Source organism: Phacochoerus africanus, chromosome 8 (assembly GCF_016906955.1).
Source record: "Phacochoerus africanus isolate WHEZ1 chromosome 8, ROS_Pafr_v1, whole genome shotgun sequence".
Classification (NCBI taxonomy): Eukaryota; Metazoa; Chordata; class Mammalia; order Artiodactyla; family Suidae; genus Phacochoerus; species Phacochoerus africanus.
This window is the reverse complement of record NC_062551.1, coordinates 87,252,834-87,272,007: the sequence shown is the minus strand read 5'-3', so window position 1 is coordinate 87,272,007 and position 19,174 is coordinate 87,252,834. Positions and strand designations below refer to the sequence as shown.

Below are 19,174 nucleotides of genomic sequence, written 5' to 3'. Positions count from 1 at the left end.
TTTTTCGATACTGTAACAAGTAACAACAGCTAACACTGAATGAGTGCTTACAAACAAGGTTGGCTTTGGGTCTTGGTTTTGGTTTAATGTTCTATCGCAGTCTTGAAATTCGTTAACAGTTTTGAACAAGACCCCCCAGTCCCCCACCCCCCGCACTTTCATTTTGTGCAAATTCTGTAGTGGCCTGTTTACAAGTCCCAGGCACTGCACTAAGCATTTTACATTATTAAATGCAGTAATAATGCACTTGATTCTCAGTACCAGGGTGTTAGGTAGCAATTCTCATTTTCCCATTTTACAAATGGGGCAAAGCGGCAGGAAGATTATAAACAAAGCTACAGAGGTAAAAAGCTGCAAGCAAAGGGGTCGGAACCCAGCACCTGTCACGCCAGAGCCTTGGAATAAGAGACCATTAACCTGCAGGCAGGTACAATCTGCCGGTGAAACTGGGAGAGCGCGGGGGCGGGAGGTGTCGCGGCTAAGGTCACTGCCCCGACCCCGCCGCGTGCTCAGCTCCGTGCGGTGATGAGAAGCGCACCGCCGGCGCTCCAGTGCGGGCCCGCGGGACACCGCCTTCTGTCCGCGGCGGCGCGCGCTCGCCTAGCGGGCGGGCACTCGCGCGCGCAGCAGTTGTGTTGCCGGCGAGTTTCCCAAGTTCACACAGGCCCCAGGTTGGCATGGCAACCGGGCAACCTGTTCCAGAGCTGCCTGCCTTCTCCGCACATGCCGCTGCCACAGCCGGAGTCCGGGCCCGAGCCTATCCCATGATGCACCGCGCCAGCCCAGTCCCCAGTGGGCCGCCATGTTGTCGGAGTGAAAGGTAAGGGGGAGCGAGAGCGCTGGAGAGAGAAGATCGGGGGGCTGAAATCCATCTTCATCCTACCGCTCCGCCCGTGAGTATCCGCACCCTGCCAGCCCCAAACGCTGCTCCGGAGCCCCAGCGAGCAGATTGTCCCTTTGTATTGGTGTTTGAGATCGGTTGGGGGGTTGAGAAGGGCTTTGGAAAAGCCGCCGGGGCCCTGGCTGAGGCTTCTCACTCGCTGTTCCTCGTACATGTTTTGGAGTCAGCAGCAAGGCCCCTATTGTTATCAAAGGAGGGAGGGGGTGGGGAGCGGGGTTCGGGCGAGGAAAATGCAGGGGGTTTAGGCCCGGGCCCAGGGCATAGACCTGCCTTTACGTTACTGCTCGGCCTTGTTGGAGCCCCCGAAGATTGATGTTGCTGTTCGCGTTGCTTTTTTGATGGGTTTGCGAAGCCCCGAGTCTTCTGTGTGGCCGTGGAGTGTAATTCTGTGCCACCCTGGATTTCTTCGACTTCTTGAGCTTCCGAGGCAGCGCCGAAGCAGGAGGAACAATAAATCGCTTTAGAAGCAGCCGTGGCCCTTTTCTGCAGGCGAGAACCCACCGTGGGGGAACTTTGCGAGCCTTAAATGTGGAGAAGTAGGCGATCAGGAAGTTTCAGATCGCTTTTTAGGCTCCTGGGTACTTGTGGCCTTTTGTTTCCGTGAGAGCTTGTTTTTGGTGGGTTCTCGCTCTTGGAGCTTCCCGGTGTTGGTGCGTGTCTGTCTCAACTCGGAGAGGGGTTCATGCCTCGCTAGTAAGTAAACAGATACAGAGTGCTAGATAGTTTTAGTCCTCACCGACGTTCTTGGTAAACATAGATAATTTGTTATACTTGTCAGTACCACTCCCACGTCAAGTGAGGACTACTCTGCTGTAACTTTGCTCCCCCCCCCCACATCCCCCCTCCCCCACAACATTATCAGGGTAGGTTTTATCCTCTATCACTGGAAGGATACTCTTCGTTGTCCGATTAAGAAAACACGGTTCTTAGTTGTCGATATCACTTCGTTCCCTTCCTGTTCTGCCTGAGATCGAGACTGGGAGTTTATAAGGCTATTTTGGGGGTTCTGTTTTAAAATCAGGTCTTTTTGAAACCGTAGGTTTGTAGTTGTAGCTTTTGTTTGTTTTAAGTAAAACACATTTAAACTCACCAGGACAGAGGTGGCTCCCAGTGCAGTTTTAGTAAGCAAAATAAACATTTTGACTCATTGCTGATTTTAACTTTATAAAACACTCTTGGAGGCTGTTGATTCTTTATCTAGATTTTTGAGAAATACTCACTGGATTTTGAACTTTATGAGTTAGCGTTGTGCCTTGGCCACAACTGGATTCATTTTGTTCAAGGCCACAGTTTTTTTTGAAGTTGTGTTTGAAGTTTCGTTTGGGTTTGAGATGAACTGCTTTAAAATAAATTCATGACCACAGGATATTTTTTTCAGTGCGGTAAAAATATACACCTTTTGAACCGCAAAGCATTTCAGTAAATAAAAGGTGAGCTGTGGAGATAGATTAAATCATTTTCCTTTGTTTGAAATAAAACCTATTAGTGATATTAAAAAAAACCCTTTGATGTAAACAGTTTGAAAATGGTGGGAGAATAACTAGAATCCACATTTATTTTTAGTTACTTAAAATATTTATAATGGGCGATTTTTTAAAAATCAAATGCTCCACGTAACTTTTTCGTGGGTTTGTGAGTTCTTTAAAAGGCATCAGCAATTTAAATGTTTTCTAATATTTAAGTGATTAATTTCTTAATTTTAATGCTGCAGTTGTCAAGATATTACCAAGCCACCCAAGACACATGTTAATTGCTTAGGTATTTGCTCACTTTCAAAATGTCCCTTCTGCCAGGTTTTCTCCTCTTTGAGACACTGCCTTGTCTCTTTAGGTAAAGCAGGAAGTATCAGGGCATACAGATAGCTTTACAAAAGCCGGTTGTTTTGTTTGAACATTATTATAGGCACCCCCATAACCCCCATGCTTTTGTGTGTTGTGGTCAGTGTGTTTCAGTGGTGAACACCTTTTCATCTGAAACTTCTTTGTTAGATAAGTATTATGGCAAATCTTTTATTTCAGAAAAAATTGCATTTGCTATTTTAGGAATCCTCTTAGAGACTGGAGCCCCATTTTCTTAACTGGTGATAACAATTCTTGGGGTCTTGGCATGGTGACTTTAAATTTACCAAAAACTTTTTATCTTGCATTTTGATTGAAAACAAACAAACAAAAAAAGACTGTGAGTCATAGAGGAAGGGTTTTTTCCATTTTCTATGTGAGGAAACAGGGTCAAGGAGGTTGAAGTTTAGTGGTACAACTAAGTTTGGGGATTAGGTTAGCTCTACAACAAAGGCTATTAGATTGATACTCCCATGTAGAAGAAAATGGGACTGGCTGCTATTGGTAATAAGAGGACAGCCAGTTCTTTTGAAAATCAAACAGACCGGCGTTTGGCTGATTAGCACTTTGCTAGGACCAGTGGTAAACACAGCTATGACTTTCTGCTTTTGGTATTTAAACATGAACACGATTCTATTCATGAAAGCAGGAACTGAAGTCTAGAAAGCTGGACTACTCCAGTACCCTAGAAAGGGTCTGATAGATTGGAATTGTTAGCCGAAACTGTGCATTTCCAAATTAGGCTTTGAACAAATTACAGATTCCATTGTGTCTTCTTACTTGTGACTTGAAAAGATGAATTAATTCTGAGAAGGAAATGCTTCTTTATCAGAGCATTTATTTATTCTATAAAGGGAAATAGTAGATTTTTAAATAAATCTGTGAGGCTGTTTTTGAAATGTGGTAGTAGGGCTAACAAAAGACAAAGCATTTGTAGCAGTGGACTGTTAAATTGATAGCCTTAAAGCTAGACTCTAGTGGCTATGAACAGGTATTTTCTCGTTGGTAACTAATTGATTACCTTGAAGCATTTTTTTTTTTAAAAGCTCCCTCAGGCTGACATCTGTTTCCTGATACAAATGTAGTTTTTGATTTTAAGAAACTTAGTAATGTTTCAGAGTAACATTTTGAGATTGTTGATCCTTCCAGAGAAGAATAGCAGATACAAGTGAGAGAAATAGTACCTGTTTTACTTTATTGGAGTGTGGTAGTAAGGGGTTGATAGAAAGAACCAGACTTGGGTGCAGATTTGGGTTTGAATCCCTTCTCCTCAGCTCATTAACTAACTGGTCTTGGGTGATCACAACTTTTCCTCCATACCTTAATGTTTTTGTCTGTAAAATAGGAATGATTAGAAAAGATCTGCAGTATATTTGCCATACAAATATTGTATTGAAGCATTTCTTTTTTTTTTACAGTGAGACTTTCTATATAAGAAAAGTGTTTGAATTTGGTTTAGTCTCATCCTGTTTGTAGGAGTCAGAGTAATAGAATAATGATGTGATTACAATTATAACTGTAAGTTATTGGTAAAAACTTTGGGTTTATCTTCCTCATGGTACAGCAGCTGAGAAGTTGTTTCAGGCTAAGAGCATTCTATTGCTGTTCTTGGTCAGGGGCATTATTATTATTTTTTTCTTTTTATATAATGATTTTTATTTTTTCCGTTATAGCTGGTTTATAGTGTTCTGTCAATTTTCTACTGTACAGCATATTATTGTTTCTTCAGAAAGCATCCTATGAATGTGTGGGGCACTTTAAAGGTCCTTTGAAGTGTTCGACAATCTGAGTTGTTGCTAGTTATATATGGCCTTTGAATTTTTGTTTAGTTTATTGGCGTATGTCTACTCCAGCTGTAAAGTGATATTTTATGAAGCTCTTGTTCACTTAAAAAGTATCTGCCACAGTTGGCTTAAGGTGTAAATAAGTGGGATGGAAGAGCTGTGGCTTGAAGTCTAATTCCATGTTGTTAACCTTTGGTTACAATGAAGTTTTCCTGACGTTGCTGTATTGAGTTTTGATCTCACTATTGTCAGAGTGCCTGCCACCAGCTGTATTTATTTACACAAACACACACTTAACACTCTCAGCAACTTAAAAATAGAGGGTTCAGTTTAGCAAATTTTGTATATGTTGTAAAACATTTAGTTGCTTGGTAGAAACTGATTTTAGATGATAGATTTATTGTAAAAGACATGGGGCTCACATTTTTATCTTGATGCACATATCAAGTTATGTTTTAAACAAATGCAGATTTTAAATATTTGTAACCTGTTTGTCCTTAGGTGTTGGTGGAATGAGCGTTGCATGTGTCTTGAAGAGAAAAGCAGTGCTTTGGCAGGACTCTTTCAGCCCCCACCTGAAACATCACCCTCAAGAACCAGCTAATCCCAACATGCCTGTTGTTTTGACATCTGGAACAGGGTCGCAAGCGCAGCCACAACCAGCTGCAAATCAGGCTCTTGCAGCTGGGACACACTCCAGCCCTGTCCCAGGATCCATAGGAGTTGCAGGCCGTTCCCAGGACGACGCTATGGTGGACTACTTCTTTCAGAGGCAGCATGGTGAGCAGCTTGGGGGAGGAGGAAGTGGTGGAGGCGGCTATAATAATAGCAAACATCGATGGCCTACTGGGGATAACATTCATGCAGAACATCAGGTAAAAAAAAGTTCACTCTTTCAGCTTTGAAACTCTTTTTTATAATCACTGTCCACTTAGGATATCTGCTTTCATTGAATGTCTTTAAAAGCCTAAATTGCTAATGATTTCATTTGGTCTAAACTAAACAGTCATTTGTTTTAAAGGATGATTGTTATAATGTTGTCACTGAGTCATTCATTTATCATTCTGGTGCCAAAGGGCAAATGACCAATTCATTTAAAAAAAGACTTAAGCTTGTTTTAATGTGCACATTGTATTTCTGAGTATGCTTTTTTAAACAGGTAATATTTTTTCCCCTTGACATATAATCTTGTAAGATCTGTTTGAGCCGTTTATAGGCTTAATACTTACTATAGAGTCTTTCCTGTTAGGTGCTGGTGACTTTTGTTTTTAAGATGTTATAGTTGAGGAGTTCCCACCAAGGCACAGTGGGTTAAGAATCTGACTGCAGCGGCTCAGGTCACTTCAGAGGTGCAGGTTTGATCCCCAGCCTGGTGCAGTGGTTAAAGGATCTGGTGTTGCTGCAGCTATGTGCTGGGATGGGAACTTGCGTATATTGTGGGTGTGGCCTTTAAAAAAAAAAAGATGTTATGGTTAAAAGTAGTAGGAAGTTGATTAAAAAAAAATCAGCTGCTCAAGTGAAATATATTTGAAACAGAACTGGTATGTCTGTTTTGTGTTAGGAGTGATTGTGGCTTTTAATGTTTTAATCATTTTTGTCCTCTTGTCTAAGTACTTGTTTCATTTGGTTAATTTTAACATGCTTGCTTTTAGTAAGCCAAAACTGAAGCTGGAAGCACAGCATATTTTACTGAGAAGAGCTTGATCTGTGTTTCCTAACTTCCTGATAGTGATAAAAGGGTTATAATGTTTTCATCTAGCTATTCTGTGGAAGTGGGTATAGATAGAATTTGCAAAGCTACACCCTGGGCATGTGGAAGTTCCCAGGCCAGGGAGTGAACCTGCACCACAGCAGCAACTGCTGCAGTGACAATGCTGGATCCTTAACCTACTGCCCCACAAGGAAACTCCTGCAAGGGTTTATTTTATGTTGCCAGCATTTGAGTACTGACTAGCAAAAAAAGAACTGATGTCTTTCACAAGGCCTCTAGTGCTTCTGTTCTTCCGAAACTAATAAGGCACAAGCACACTTGCAAATCTGAATTCTCAGTTGTGCTTCTGCTTGACCCTTCGTATATAGGCAGCCAGTGTACCGTAGTTGGAGAGAACTATAGTAGAAGTGAAGGGGTGAAATTTATCCTCTTAGTTAGCAGAGGCTTATTGAGCATGTCTTTGGTTTATTGGAGTAATCATCAATATCAGTGCTACTTCATAAGCATCTACTTTGTTTAGGTGAGTGATACAAGAAGCATGAGGTATAGGGGGCTTCTTGGACACTTAGGCCCCTTTTAATCTTTGCTATGTACCTGTTAAGGCACTGTATATGTTTCTTGTTTGCTTGGAGTCTTAGAGGTGGGGACCAAATTTTATTCATCTCAATATCTCAATCCTTAGAATATGACATATGATAGAGCTTCAGAAAAAAGTCATTAAATGCATAAGGCCCCCAATCCTGTGGCCTTAAAATAAAGCTGGGGAAAAAGGACATTGTTCTGAAGATAAGGGCGTTGAATGCCAGGCTTAGATTTATTAATTCAGTAGGCAGCAGGTGGTGGTTGGTTTTTTTGCCTTTTTAGGGCTGAACCTGTGGTATATGGAGGTTCCCAGGCTATGGACTGCAGCTGCAAGTGCTGGCCTACCCTACAGCCACAGCCACAGCCACTAGGGGTCTGAGCCGAATCTGCGACCTACATCATAGCTCCCTGCAGCGCCGGATCCTTAACCCACTGAGCAAGGCCAGGGATTCATCCCACATCTTTATGGATAATAGTTGGGTTCGTAACCCGCTGAGCTACAACAGGAAAACTCTGCAGTTGGATTCTCCCCCCCCCACCCCCACCCCCACCCCCCGCCCCGGCCTTTTCTAGGGCCGCTCCCGCAGCATATGGAGGTTCCCAGGCTAGGTGTCTAATCGGAGCTGTAGCCACCGGCCTATGCCAGGGCCACAGATCCGAGCCGCATCTGCGACCTACACCACAGCTCACGTCAATGTCGGATCCTTAACCCACTGAGCAAGGGCAGGGACCGAACCCGCAACCTCATGGTTCCTAGTCGGATTCGTTAACCACTGCGCCACGACGGGAACTCCTGGAGTGGTTTCTTACCCAGTGATGTTTTGGGAAGATTGAGTCAACAATAAGATTGGCGTGGGTAAGGGCTGGGACTAATTGAATAGTTAACTACTCTGACAGACCTGGTATGTGGAAAAGAAGGGATGGGACTGTGAGATGTACAGAATTTATTTGATGATTGAATTAGAAAGCTTAGGTCCCTGGGAAAATGAAGTAATAGAGGAAAAGGACTATAGAGAGGGATCTGGTTTGGGGACAAGCTAATTAAATTTGGTAGAATACCTACTGAATTTGAGATGTGCAGCTGTATGTGTAGGGTGAGACCAAGGTAAGAGAGAGGTGTTTTTTTGCTTGGATGCTATCTGTCTAGGGGGCAAAGGTGGATGGCCTGTAATTTTTGCCTTATTTGGCTGAACACTGTTTAAAAATCATGAATGTTGGTTTTTAATATCTGTATTATAGTTTGTATTATAGATCTGTAAAATCTTGTGTCAGCTTTCCTGATGGTAGGCTAATGAGTAAAAGCTGAAAGGGAAATCAAGGTGCTTGGCTTGTCCTTTGCTAGATGGGCAAGTCAAACTCTGGATCTGTCCTTGGCAGAGCTCTAAGATCTAAAATCTGGTTGTGCTATACTGGGAGGGCTTACTCTGGGCTCTAGTGCTGAGCCCTATCAGAAGGAATCACATCTGATTTTTTGACCAATTTTATCCATGTCAGTTTGCAAACCAGAGTTAATGTTAAATGGCAACACCTGTTCCATACCTGGGGGGTGGGGTGGGAAGGGGGACCTAAATCAGTGACCCAACTTGGAGTTGGCATTCATACACAATTCTTTTGGTCCGGATGCATGCTGTAATGAACAGCATTAGGGAACTGCACTAGGGTAGTTGCTATGTTGCAATATGGGCCACCTACAAATTACCTCTCCTGCAGTCATTAACATGTATTTACTTGTTTTGGTGTTGAGATTAACCTCCTGGACTGAGAACTATGCTAGGGCAGAGACTGTTGTGTTTTTCATGGTTCTTTCCCACTCAAAAAGTGTCTGGAATTTTCGTGTTGATTGAATGAAGGAATACCACAAAGTTTTTCAGATTTGCACTCAGGTAAAGCTGTGAATCTCAGAGCTCAGCTGTCCTGCTGAGAAATACATGACAGCAGGTAGTTGCCACTTGGACAAGCAGCAGTGGTGAGTGTAATGTAATCGAAGAGTGGGGGCATGTCCCTTCGTGAAGAATCACTGCCCTCATTAGCTGTTGTTACTGATTTGTGGAGTAAGAGGGCATCTGATCTGTCATGTGGGAGTGTAGAAGTTGAGAATCACTGATGATCGTAGAAACATTTGCTGAAACTTAGGTTCTAGGCACTGGGCTATTTCCTATATTTAATTCTTAGAACAATCTCTTGAGGGAGGTGATATCCTTTTTTGAGAAATGAGAAACTGATTCTTAGTACCAGGTAGAATCTGGTTTTAAAATCAGGCCTTTGTGATTCTAGTACCCATGGTCTTGCTATATTTCTGTCTCTGTAAGAATACTTCTAGCCTTAAAAACTAAACCAAATGAAGGAACACATTCCAACGTCAAGAGTTATTTTGCCATAATTTTGCTTGAGTTTTAGAGATGATAAATTTGATAAGATAAATACAAATAATGTGTAATTGCAAGAGTTTTTTTCCCACAAGAGCAGTAATGCTAAAGTCCATTTTTTAAAAAACTAATTATATGTGTGTATTTTAAAGTAGCAGTTGTGGAAAACATCTCTTTGAGACAGAATGACTCAGTATAAAGTGATTCTTCTGCCAGCACATTCCACCATTCTGATGGGCTATTATTCCTGTTTGGTGGGCCTATTTCTTTTCCTTTTTTTTTTTTTAAGACCTTTTGGCATAATGGAACAAAATTTAAGATCAAATTGGCAGAATGCTTTCACCAGTGAGCTGGTGAAGTAAAGAATATCACAGGCCATGAGCCAGCCAGCAGTGTTGGAGGGAAGGGAACTATTTACTGTGCCAGGTACTTTGCATCCATTTCTCTTATTATTACTCCCATTTATGAGCAATTTTTTTTTTTTTAAGCCTTTGAAGTTAGGATTTTCCTGCCTTATGTAGAAATTCTCTTAGTGTCTGAGTTTTCCTTTTTTTTTTTTTGTCTTTTTAGGGCTGCACTCATGGCGCATGGAGGCTCCCAGGTGAGGGCTTGAATCGGAGCTACAGCTGCTGGCCTACACCACAGCCACAGCAACACAGGATCTTTGACCTACACCACAGCACATAGCAATGCCACATCCTTAGCCCATTGAGCAAGGTCAGGGATTGAAACAGTGTAATCATGGACACTAGTTGGTTTCCTTACCTCTGAGCCACAATGGGAACTCTGAGTTTTTCCATCTTTTGATAGTGTGTTCTTTAAGCTATGCCTAAGTATATCTATGTGACTGATTTTTTTTTTAATATTTAATTTTTATTTTCTATGAAGCTTGATAATTAACATGATGTCCTTTAAATAAAAGTTTAAAACCTTAACAGCTTGAGAATGTATATTGAGGTAGTATGCAGCACTTTAAAAATCTTGTAGGAGTTCCCGTCACGGCACAGCGGAAACAAATCCAACCAGGAACTGTGAGGTTGCAGGTTCAATCCCTGCCTAAAAAGACAAAAGACAAAAGACAAAAAAAAAATCTGGTGAACTGAGATATTTAAAATTAGTTGAGGAGTTCCTTCTGTGGCACAGTGAAAAATGGTTTAAGAATCCGACTGCAGGGGCTTGGGTTCCTGTGGAGGCTCGGGTTCAATCCCCAGCCCAGCGCAGATTCAGTCCCTGGCCCAGGAATGTGCCTGTGCTATGGGTGTGGCCATTAAAAAAAAAAAAAGTGAAATTTAGAAACTGAAATAATATTTTGAGGTAAGGAAGGATGTTTAGATTTGTTTATATGTTTATTTAAAAGAGTTGTATGGTGAAAACTTTATGATCTTTCTGTAATTGAATTTTCTGTCTTAAACATATTAAGTGGTACAGTGGATTAAGAATCTGACTGCTGGGGCTTGGGTTTCTGGCTTGGGTCCCTGTGGAGGCATGGGTTCAGTCACTTCCATGTGCTGTGGGTGTGGCCATAAAAATTATGTATTACTTGTTTTAATAACAAAATTGTTGTATTTGGTATAGTTGGAAACTTTAGAGGCCTCATTTGGGGCCAAATTGAGGTCTTTGGATGGGAGTGGAGGAAAGAAGTACCATAGTTTTTTTTTTTTTTTTCTCTTTTGGCCTGTAAAATTTATTCATAGTAAACAAGGCCATGGATGTGAATCAGGATATGAAATGCTAGGGAGTTCCCTTTGTGGATCAGTGGTTAACAAACCTGACTAGGATACGTGAGGATTCGGGTTGGATCCCTGGCCTTGCTCAGGGGGTTAAGGATCCAGCGCTGCCCTGAGCTGTGGTGTAGGTCACAGACTTGGCTCAGATCCTGAGTCACTGTGACGGTGGTGTAGGCGGAGGCTACAGCTCTGATTGGACTCGTAGCCTGGGAACTTCCATATGCCATGGGCGTGGCTCTAAAAAGCAAAAGAAAAAAAGGTATGAAATGCTAGAAAACACATCTCCCTAAAGTGAATAATTTACAAATACTGCCTACAAAAATTTGGATATTTAACAGGAATTTTTATGATTTAAGATCTTTTTATCCTGAACAGTATTGTTTCATCATGCAAAGCCCAGGGTCAGGTCTTTGACTTGTGATTATTTTGTTCTCTCATTGTGAAATCTGTTTTTTCTGTAAACTGCTGTGAGATAAAGTGGGTGATGAAATAGGGAAACAAATTTTAAGGGCAATTAGTTGAACTGTGGCCTCTGTATTGGACTTTAAGGGGCAGAGATAGGTAGAAGCTCTCCTTTGGGAGAAAGGAAATTTGGAGGACAGCTCCAGTGTTTTATTTTTGCTGGTAGTCTTTTGGCCTACCAGTCTTTAGGATATATCAGTGTCCACTGTAGATTGACAGATGACAGGAGATAATTCTGGACAGCCAGGCAGAATTCAGCAGCTAAATCTTTGACTCTTTGTATCCTTTTCTTTTCACTTGGTGTTGCCATCTTCTAGTGGTATCCTGACACCCACCCCTGACATATCTATCTTTCATAAATTCCAATGGCTGTGAGTTAATCCTCACACTTATTTATTTATTTGGCTGTGCCTGTAGCATGCAGAAGTTCTTGGGCCAGGTATCAAATCTGCACGATAGCTGTAACTGGAGCTACAGTGACATTGCTGGATCCTTAATCCGCTGAGCCATAAGGGAACTCCTCATACTTTATAATTAATAAATATTATGTTAAACTGGGAGGGAGCCCAAGTAGTCCGTCCCCATGCTGGGAGTCTTCTCATTCCCTGGAGATCTTTTTCTGTTGTCCCTTGCTCTTTGACTCTCTTAGACCATGCCTCTCGTTTTTCTGGGTAGATTGCTTAGATGGCCCTGTATTTGGGTCAGGAGCATTTAGTTAACGTCATGCATTAAAGCTGAGTAATCAGGAGTTCCTGCTGTAGCTCATTGGTAGTAAACCCGAATGGTATCCATAAGGACATGAGTTCCATCCCTGACCTCACTCAGTGGTTTAAGGATCCGGTGTTGCCTTAGCTGTGTTGTAGTTGCAGATTCGGCTTGGATCTGGCGTGGCCATGGCCATGGCTGAAGCCAGCAGCTACAGCTCTGATTCCATCTCTAGCCTGGGACTTCCATATGCCTCAGGTGTGACCCTAAAAAAAGACAAAAGACCCCAAAAAACTGAGTAATCAGTGCTTTAATATTTTGTGTTTTCTCTTAAACTTTTATACTCTGGAGGCTTTTTCATTACATTTGGAGGTCACAGAGATTTAAAATGTTAGGCATTTGCCTGAGAGTTTCATCAGTAGGCTTTCTTTGACTGTTTTAAGAATTACTTACCAATGTTAAGGATTAGGTTTCAGTATTAAAAAAAGGTACTCAGATCCCCTTCTCTCATGGTACTTGATTGTATGTGCCTCTTAGATCACACCTGGCAGTGGTTTATGATACTTGTTTTGTTTCAAAAGGTTTTTGTTGTGGGATTAGGGAAAAAAATTATAGGTGGTGGTGAGATGTAGCAATAGGAAAATAGGGATATGTCAGAAAGATGAAGGGGATACATGTAGAATTTAGAAATACATACAGAGCAGTTGGTTATAGAATTTCCTCTGAATTTTCCTGTGGCCAAAGAAAAGAGGGAAATGGAACGAATCATGAGATTTTTAGTAAGAGAAAAACATAGGAAGAGCTGTGTTTCAGATTTCAGTTATGGAAGTGGTTAAAGTGCTTTGTAAACCATAAAATGATGATGATGCTGTTTTTCATCACACCCCTCAGTACTTGCAGAAGAGACACATATCTTTTGTGTATGTGTCCATTTTCTCTCAGGCAACAGCATTTGTTTAATACTTTGTACAGGCTGAGCGTGAGTACAGAATTATGCTTCTGGGTGATGTGGAAAGAATACTGTAAAAAAATGTCCTAGCCCTTGCTTAGAGTTTGTCTCTTCACTCTTGGGAAATGGCTTAGTACTTGCAGAGAAACATAGGACTGACAGTTAACACAGGGCCAAGAGAGTAGGAAGTGCTGAAGATAGGATAAGAGGTTTTTCTTTGTTGTTGTTGCTCTTGTTGAGGGATTTCTGACCCCTTCTTCCCTAATTTTTCTATTCAGTTTCTGTATCTTCTAGATGTGGTAAGGAGCCAAAAATTGGAGTGTGGCTTTAGCTCAGTAGAGTGCGCTGGCATTTTGCTCCCTGCTGTGATTGTTGTGAGAAGTGGTCAGTGATGGAGTAGGTTGGGTGAGTTTAATATTTGGGAATTTGATGGAAGAACTTGGGCTGAAGGGTATACTTGGTATTGGTGATAAAACCTGTGGTTGAAGAGTTACTGGGCCTTGTCCAGAGGAATGTTCTTCATGTTTTTTTTATGTAATTTTTTTGAGAACTGTCAATTTTAAATTGTCTTAGTAGTTTCAGAAGATTTAACATACATGATATTTATTGCCTTTTAGTAAGTGCCCTTTTACTGTTAAAGTACCTTTCTTGGTGTTTTTATGAATCTCATTAGGAAAACTTTTAGGTTCATGAAAATTGGGAGCCCTAAAGATTTTTCATAACTGCTTTATTGGTATATAATTCATCCATTTAAAGTGCACAATTCAGTGATTTTTGGTATATTCACAGAGTTGTGCAGCCACGTCACAATCAGTTTTAGAAGATTTTTATTACCCCTCAAAATCTGTAACAGTAGCATTCACTCTCTAGCCCTATTGATCACCAGTCTACTTTCTGTGTCTATGCGTTTATCTCTTCTGGACGTTTCATCTCAATGGAGTCCTACAATTTGTGGTCCTTTGTGACTGGCTTCTTTCACCTAGCATAACATTTTAAAGGTTCATCCATCTTGTAGCATGGATCAGAACTTCATTACTTTTTATTGGTGAATATAGTCCATTATATAGATAAGTACCACATTTGATTTATCCGTTTATCAGTTGATGGATCTTTGGGTTGTTTCTACTTCTTCCTTTTTTTTTTTTCCTTTTTTTAGGGCTGCACCTGCAGCATATGGAGGTTCCCAGGCTAGGCGTCAAATCAGAGCTACAGCTCTGCTGGCCTACACCGCAGCCACAGCAATGCCAGATCCGAGCCGCATCTGTGACCTACACCACAGCTCATGGCAACACTGGATCCTTAGCCCACTGAGCGAGGCCAGGGATGGAACCCACAACCTCCTGGTTCCTAGTCGGATTCGTTAACCATTGCGCTGCAGTGGGAACTCCGTTGTTCATGTATTTTTTTTTTTTTTTTTGTGTCTTTTGTCTTTTTTGTTGTTGTTGCTGTTGCTATTTCTTGGGCCGCTCCCGCGGCATATGGAGGTTCCCAGGCTAGAGGTTGAATCGGAGCCTACGCCAGAGCCACAGCAACTCGGGATCCGAGCCGTGTCTGCGACCTACACCACAGCTCACGGCAACGCCGGATCGTCAACCCACTGAGCAAGGGCAGGGATCAAACCTGCAACCTCATGGTTCTCAGTCGGATTCGTCAACCACTGCGCCACGACGGGAACTCCCATGTATTTTTTAAAAGCACTTGCTGGTGATCCTCATGTGCATCTTGATTAAGAACCACTATGATGGAGATTTAAGACTCTTTCAGCCTTAAATCTCCAGCCCCTGGCAAATAGTATATAATCTCATAAATAGTGAATGAATACATTATGTCATTAGGACATATTGAAGAGACTTAGTGAGTAGAGTGTTTTACTTTGAGTGCTATTAAGATGTTGTTTCATTTTGAATTGAGAAGGTGTAACAGAGTGTAGGATCTTGAGTACTTCAGAAGCTTTTGGGCATGAGGATAAGGAGCTAGTAAAAATTTATTGTAGAATTGCATTAAAGAACTTTTAAAGTAATTGCTGTCAGCTCTGGTTTTGTGCTTTTTTTGAGGGGGGAAGGAAAGAGTTCTTGAAACCATATCAGAGATGGGCAAACAGAGGGGCCTGTAGGAACAAGATTTACTTTCCTTAATTTGTAAAACACCAAAACTTTGTTTTTGTTCCTAGTCACATCACGTATTAGGAATCAGTGCTGTATTATGTTAACTAATTACATTTTCAGAGTTCATTCTTGTTCTTAGAAGTGACTCTTACCTACTCCAACAGTTCAAGAAGGATACTATCCTTATAAAGATAGAATGAAGATTGTAATTTACTCCTATATTGTCGGTGGTTAATTGCTGTTAAGACTAGTGACTCATTTTTCCTGTTTGAAGCCCCCCCCCCCCCCCCCCCCCCCCCCCCCCCCCGCTTTTTGTCTTTTTAGGGCCGAACGTGCTGCATATGGAAGTTCCCAGGCTAGGGGTCAAATCAGAGTTGCAGCTGCAGGCCTGTTCCACAGCCATTGCAACTTGGGACCTGAGCCACGTCTGCAGCCTACACAACAGTGCATGGTGATGGCCAATCCTTAACCCACTGAGCGAGGCCAGGGAGAACCTGCATCCTCATGGATGCTAGTTGGGTTCATTACCACTGAGCCAGGATGGGAACTCCCCATTTGAAGCTTTTTAAGAGTTGCTGTTTGGGTTTCAGGTTTCTGTTGAGACGTAGTATAAATACAGTGTGAAGGTTAAATTGCAAAATTTTTCTCCTGTATTATGGTTATGGATATTGTTCTTATGTGGAATTTTTAGGACTTCCTGTTGTAGCACAGTGGGTTGAGGATCTTGTGTTATCTCTGGCAGCCTTGGTTTCATCTCCAGCCTGGTGCAGTGGACTAAGGATCTGGCATTGCTGCAGTTGTGGCATAGGTCACAGCTGCAGCTTGCATTTGATCCCTGGCCTGGTAACTTCATAGACCATGACTGTGGCCATAAAAAATATAAGTGAAGTGGAATTTTATTTATTTTATTTATTTTATCTTTTTGCCTTTGCTAGGGCTGCTCCCACGGCATATGGAGGTTCCCTGGCTAGGGGTCTAATCAGAGCTGTAGCCACTGGCCAATGCCAGAACCACAGCAACTCGGGATCCTTCACCACAGCTCACAGCAATGCCGGGTCCTTAACCCACTGAGCAAGGCCAGGGATTGAATCCACAACCTCATGGTTCCTAGTTGGATTCGTTAACCACTGAGCCACGACGAGAACTCCTGAAGTGGAATTTTAAAAACAGCTTTATTGAGATATAATTCACATACCATACAATTCACTCATTTAAAAGGTACTAATTAGTGGTTTTTAGTATATTCACAGAGTTGTGCAACCACCACCACCAAGTGAATGTTTTCATCACCTCCAAAAGAAACTGTACCTATTACCAGTCATTCTCTTCCTGCATTTCCCCCACCAGTCTTAGGCTAATCTACTTTCTGTCTAAAATGGAAACATTTTTTTGATAGTACATGATTGTTCTAAAAAATGTCAACAATCTGTTTTTCAGAGTTAACTACTTCTAACAATTTTGTTTATTTCCTTCTAGAGTTTTTCTGTATATATAAACAGAAATATGTCTGTTTCTTTGTAGTTATATCAGTACTTTGTAGTTTTAAACCAATAGGATCATTCTCTCTCTCTAAATGTATTACATGCATACTTGTGCTCAGGCACATATACACTGCATGGTAATTGTTTCCCCCTTAATACTTTGTGGTCATTCTTTCAGATCATTAAATACCTCTGTTATCTTTTTTAAGGGCTGTAGTATATGGGCATACAATAATTTGACTGATTTATCCCAGACTGATAGACTTTTAGGTTGTCTTCAGCTTTTGATATTCTAAACATCAGCTTTTGACATTCTAAACAATGTTATAGTAAATAGTATTGTAGTTATATTTTTGTATTCTGGAGTCACTTCTTTATTTTTTTACTTTTTAGGGCTGCTCCATCTGCGTATGGAAGTTTCCAAGTTGGGGTCTAGTCAGAGCTATAGCTGCTGGCCTACACCACAGCAGCATTGGATCTGAACTGTCTATCTGTGACATACCACAGCTCACGGGAGATCCTTTACCCACTGAGGCAAGGGATTCAGCCTGCATCCCATGGATCCTAGTTGTGTTCTTCCAGGATGGGTGATTTTGAAATACCTTTTTTTTTTCACTCAGGCCAGGGATCGAACCCTTGTCCTCATGAATACTGTCAGGTTCGTTACTGCTGAGTCACAACGGGAACTCCTGCATTTAAAATTTTGATACAAAAGAACAAAGTAATGCCATTGCAGCAACATGGATGGAACTAGAGACTCTCATACTATGAAGTAAATCAGAAAGAGAAAGACATACCATATGATATCACTTATATCTGGAATCTAATATATGGCACAAATGAACCTTTCCACAGAAAAGAAAATCATGAACTTGGAGAACAGACTTGTGGTTGCCAAGGGGGAGGGGGAGGGATTGGGGTGGTTTGGGAGCTTGGAGTTAATAGATGGAAACTATTGCCTTTGGAATGGAATAGCAATGAGGTCCTGCTGTGTAGCACTGGGAGCTATGTCTAGTCACTTATGATGGAGCATGATAGTGTGAGAAAAAAGAATCTATACTGTATGTGTAACTGGGTCACCATGCTGTATGGTAGAAAAAAAATTGTATTGGGGAAATAATTAAAAAAAATTAAAAAATAAAAAATCCTAACGCCCCCAAAATAAAATTTTGATACATATTTCCACATTGTTCTACAGATAGACGGTACCAATTTAAAGTTTCACCAGTACCGTGTGTGTTCTTTGTCCACTTTTTTCTGTACTATTTTTCTAGATTTATAAATCTGCTTTTATATGTCTTTTAACTTTGTTTATTGTACCTTTCGATTTCTTTATCTTTATGCTCTTAGGTCGTCCCTCACCCAATTTCTTGTGTTTGTTATTTTTGCACTTCTGGTTTTATGTTTTCATCCTTAATTAATCTGTGGTTTATTTCTGTGTTTTGTGTAGGCAGGAAGTAGTGATGTAATGTTACTTTCCCTCAATTGGAAACCAGTGATCCTAGCAAAATTTATTGATTTGAAAGACCTCCTTTATAATAAATTGTTTCCCCATTTATGGATCTGTTTTGCCTCTTTTGTTTTATTGCTGTTTATTCTTAGCCTAGGTCTACATTTTTTCTTTCTTTTATTTTTTTTGTCTTTTGTCTTTTGCCTTTTTTAGGGCTGCACTCTTGGCATATGTAAGGTCCCAGGCTAGTGGTTGAATCGGAGCTGTAGCTGCCGGCCTAGGTCACAGCCACAGCAGCTTGGGATCTGAGCCCCATCTTCGAGCTATACCACAGCTCATGTGTTGCCGGGTCCTTAATGCATTGAGTGAGGCCAGGGATTGAACCTGCGTCCTCATGGATGCTAGTTGGGTTCGTTAACTTCTGAGTCACGACGGGAACTCCAGAGTTTTTCGTCTTTTATTTTTTAATTTTTTAAAAAATTAATTAATTATTTTTTGTCTTTTTGCCTTTTTAGGGCTGCACCTGTGGCATATGGAGGTTCCTAGGCTAGGGGTCTAATCCGAGCTACAGCCGATGGCCTACACCACAACCACAGCAATGCCAGATCCGAGATGCTCCTGTGACCCACACCACAGCTCACGGCAATGCCGGATCCTCAACCCACTGATCGAGGCCGGGGATGGAACCCTCCATCTTATGGTTCCTAGTCAGATTTGTTTCCGCTGCGCCATGACGGGAACTCTTCATTTTTTAAAAAATAATCTTGAGGAGTTCCCGTTGTGGCGCAGTGGTTAACGAATCCGACTAGGAACCATGAGGTTGCGGGTTCCGTCCCTGCCTTTGCTCAATGGGTTAACGATCCGGCGTTGCCGTGAGCTGTGGTGTAGGTTGCAGACGCGGCTGGGATCCCACGTTGCTGTGGCTCTGGCGTAGGCCGGCAGCTACAGCTCCGATTGGACCCCTAGCCTGGGAACCTCCATATGCCGTGGGAGCAGCCCAAAGAGATAGCAAAAAGACAAAAAAAAAAAAAATCTTGAAATTTTTTTTTATTAAAGTATGGTTGATTTACAATGTGCCAATTTCTGCTGTACAGCAAAGTGACCCAGTCATAT

The 19,174-nt window shown here is 41.6% G+C and overlaps 1 protein-coding gene across 13 annotated transcripts in view; it reads left to right on the top strand.

The window, feature by feature from the left end:
* The first annotated feature begins 737 nt into the window (after window positions 1-737).
* The window catches only part of PUM1 (pumilio RNA binding family member 1), a 139,750-nt gene continuing 121,313 nt past the window's right edge, over window positions 738-19,174 (top strand). For 6 of the 13 annotated variants that reach the window (XM_047792976.1, XM_047792971.1, XM_047792970.1 and 3 more), the window contains exons 1-2: window positions 786-893; window positions 5,025-5,398. In XM_047792976.1, coding sequence (XP_047648932.1) covers window positions 5,036-5,398 — 363 coding nt within the window. In that variant the 5' untranslated portion in view covers window positions 786-893; window positions 5,025-5,035. Of the gene's footprint in view, window positions 894-5,024; window positions 5,399-19,174 lie in introns of those variants that run through there. The other 7 variants (XM_047792966.1, XM_047792975.1, XM_047792974.1 and 4 more) reach the window with 3 other exon arrangements.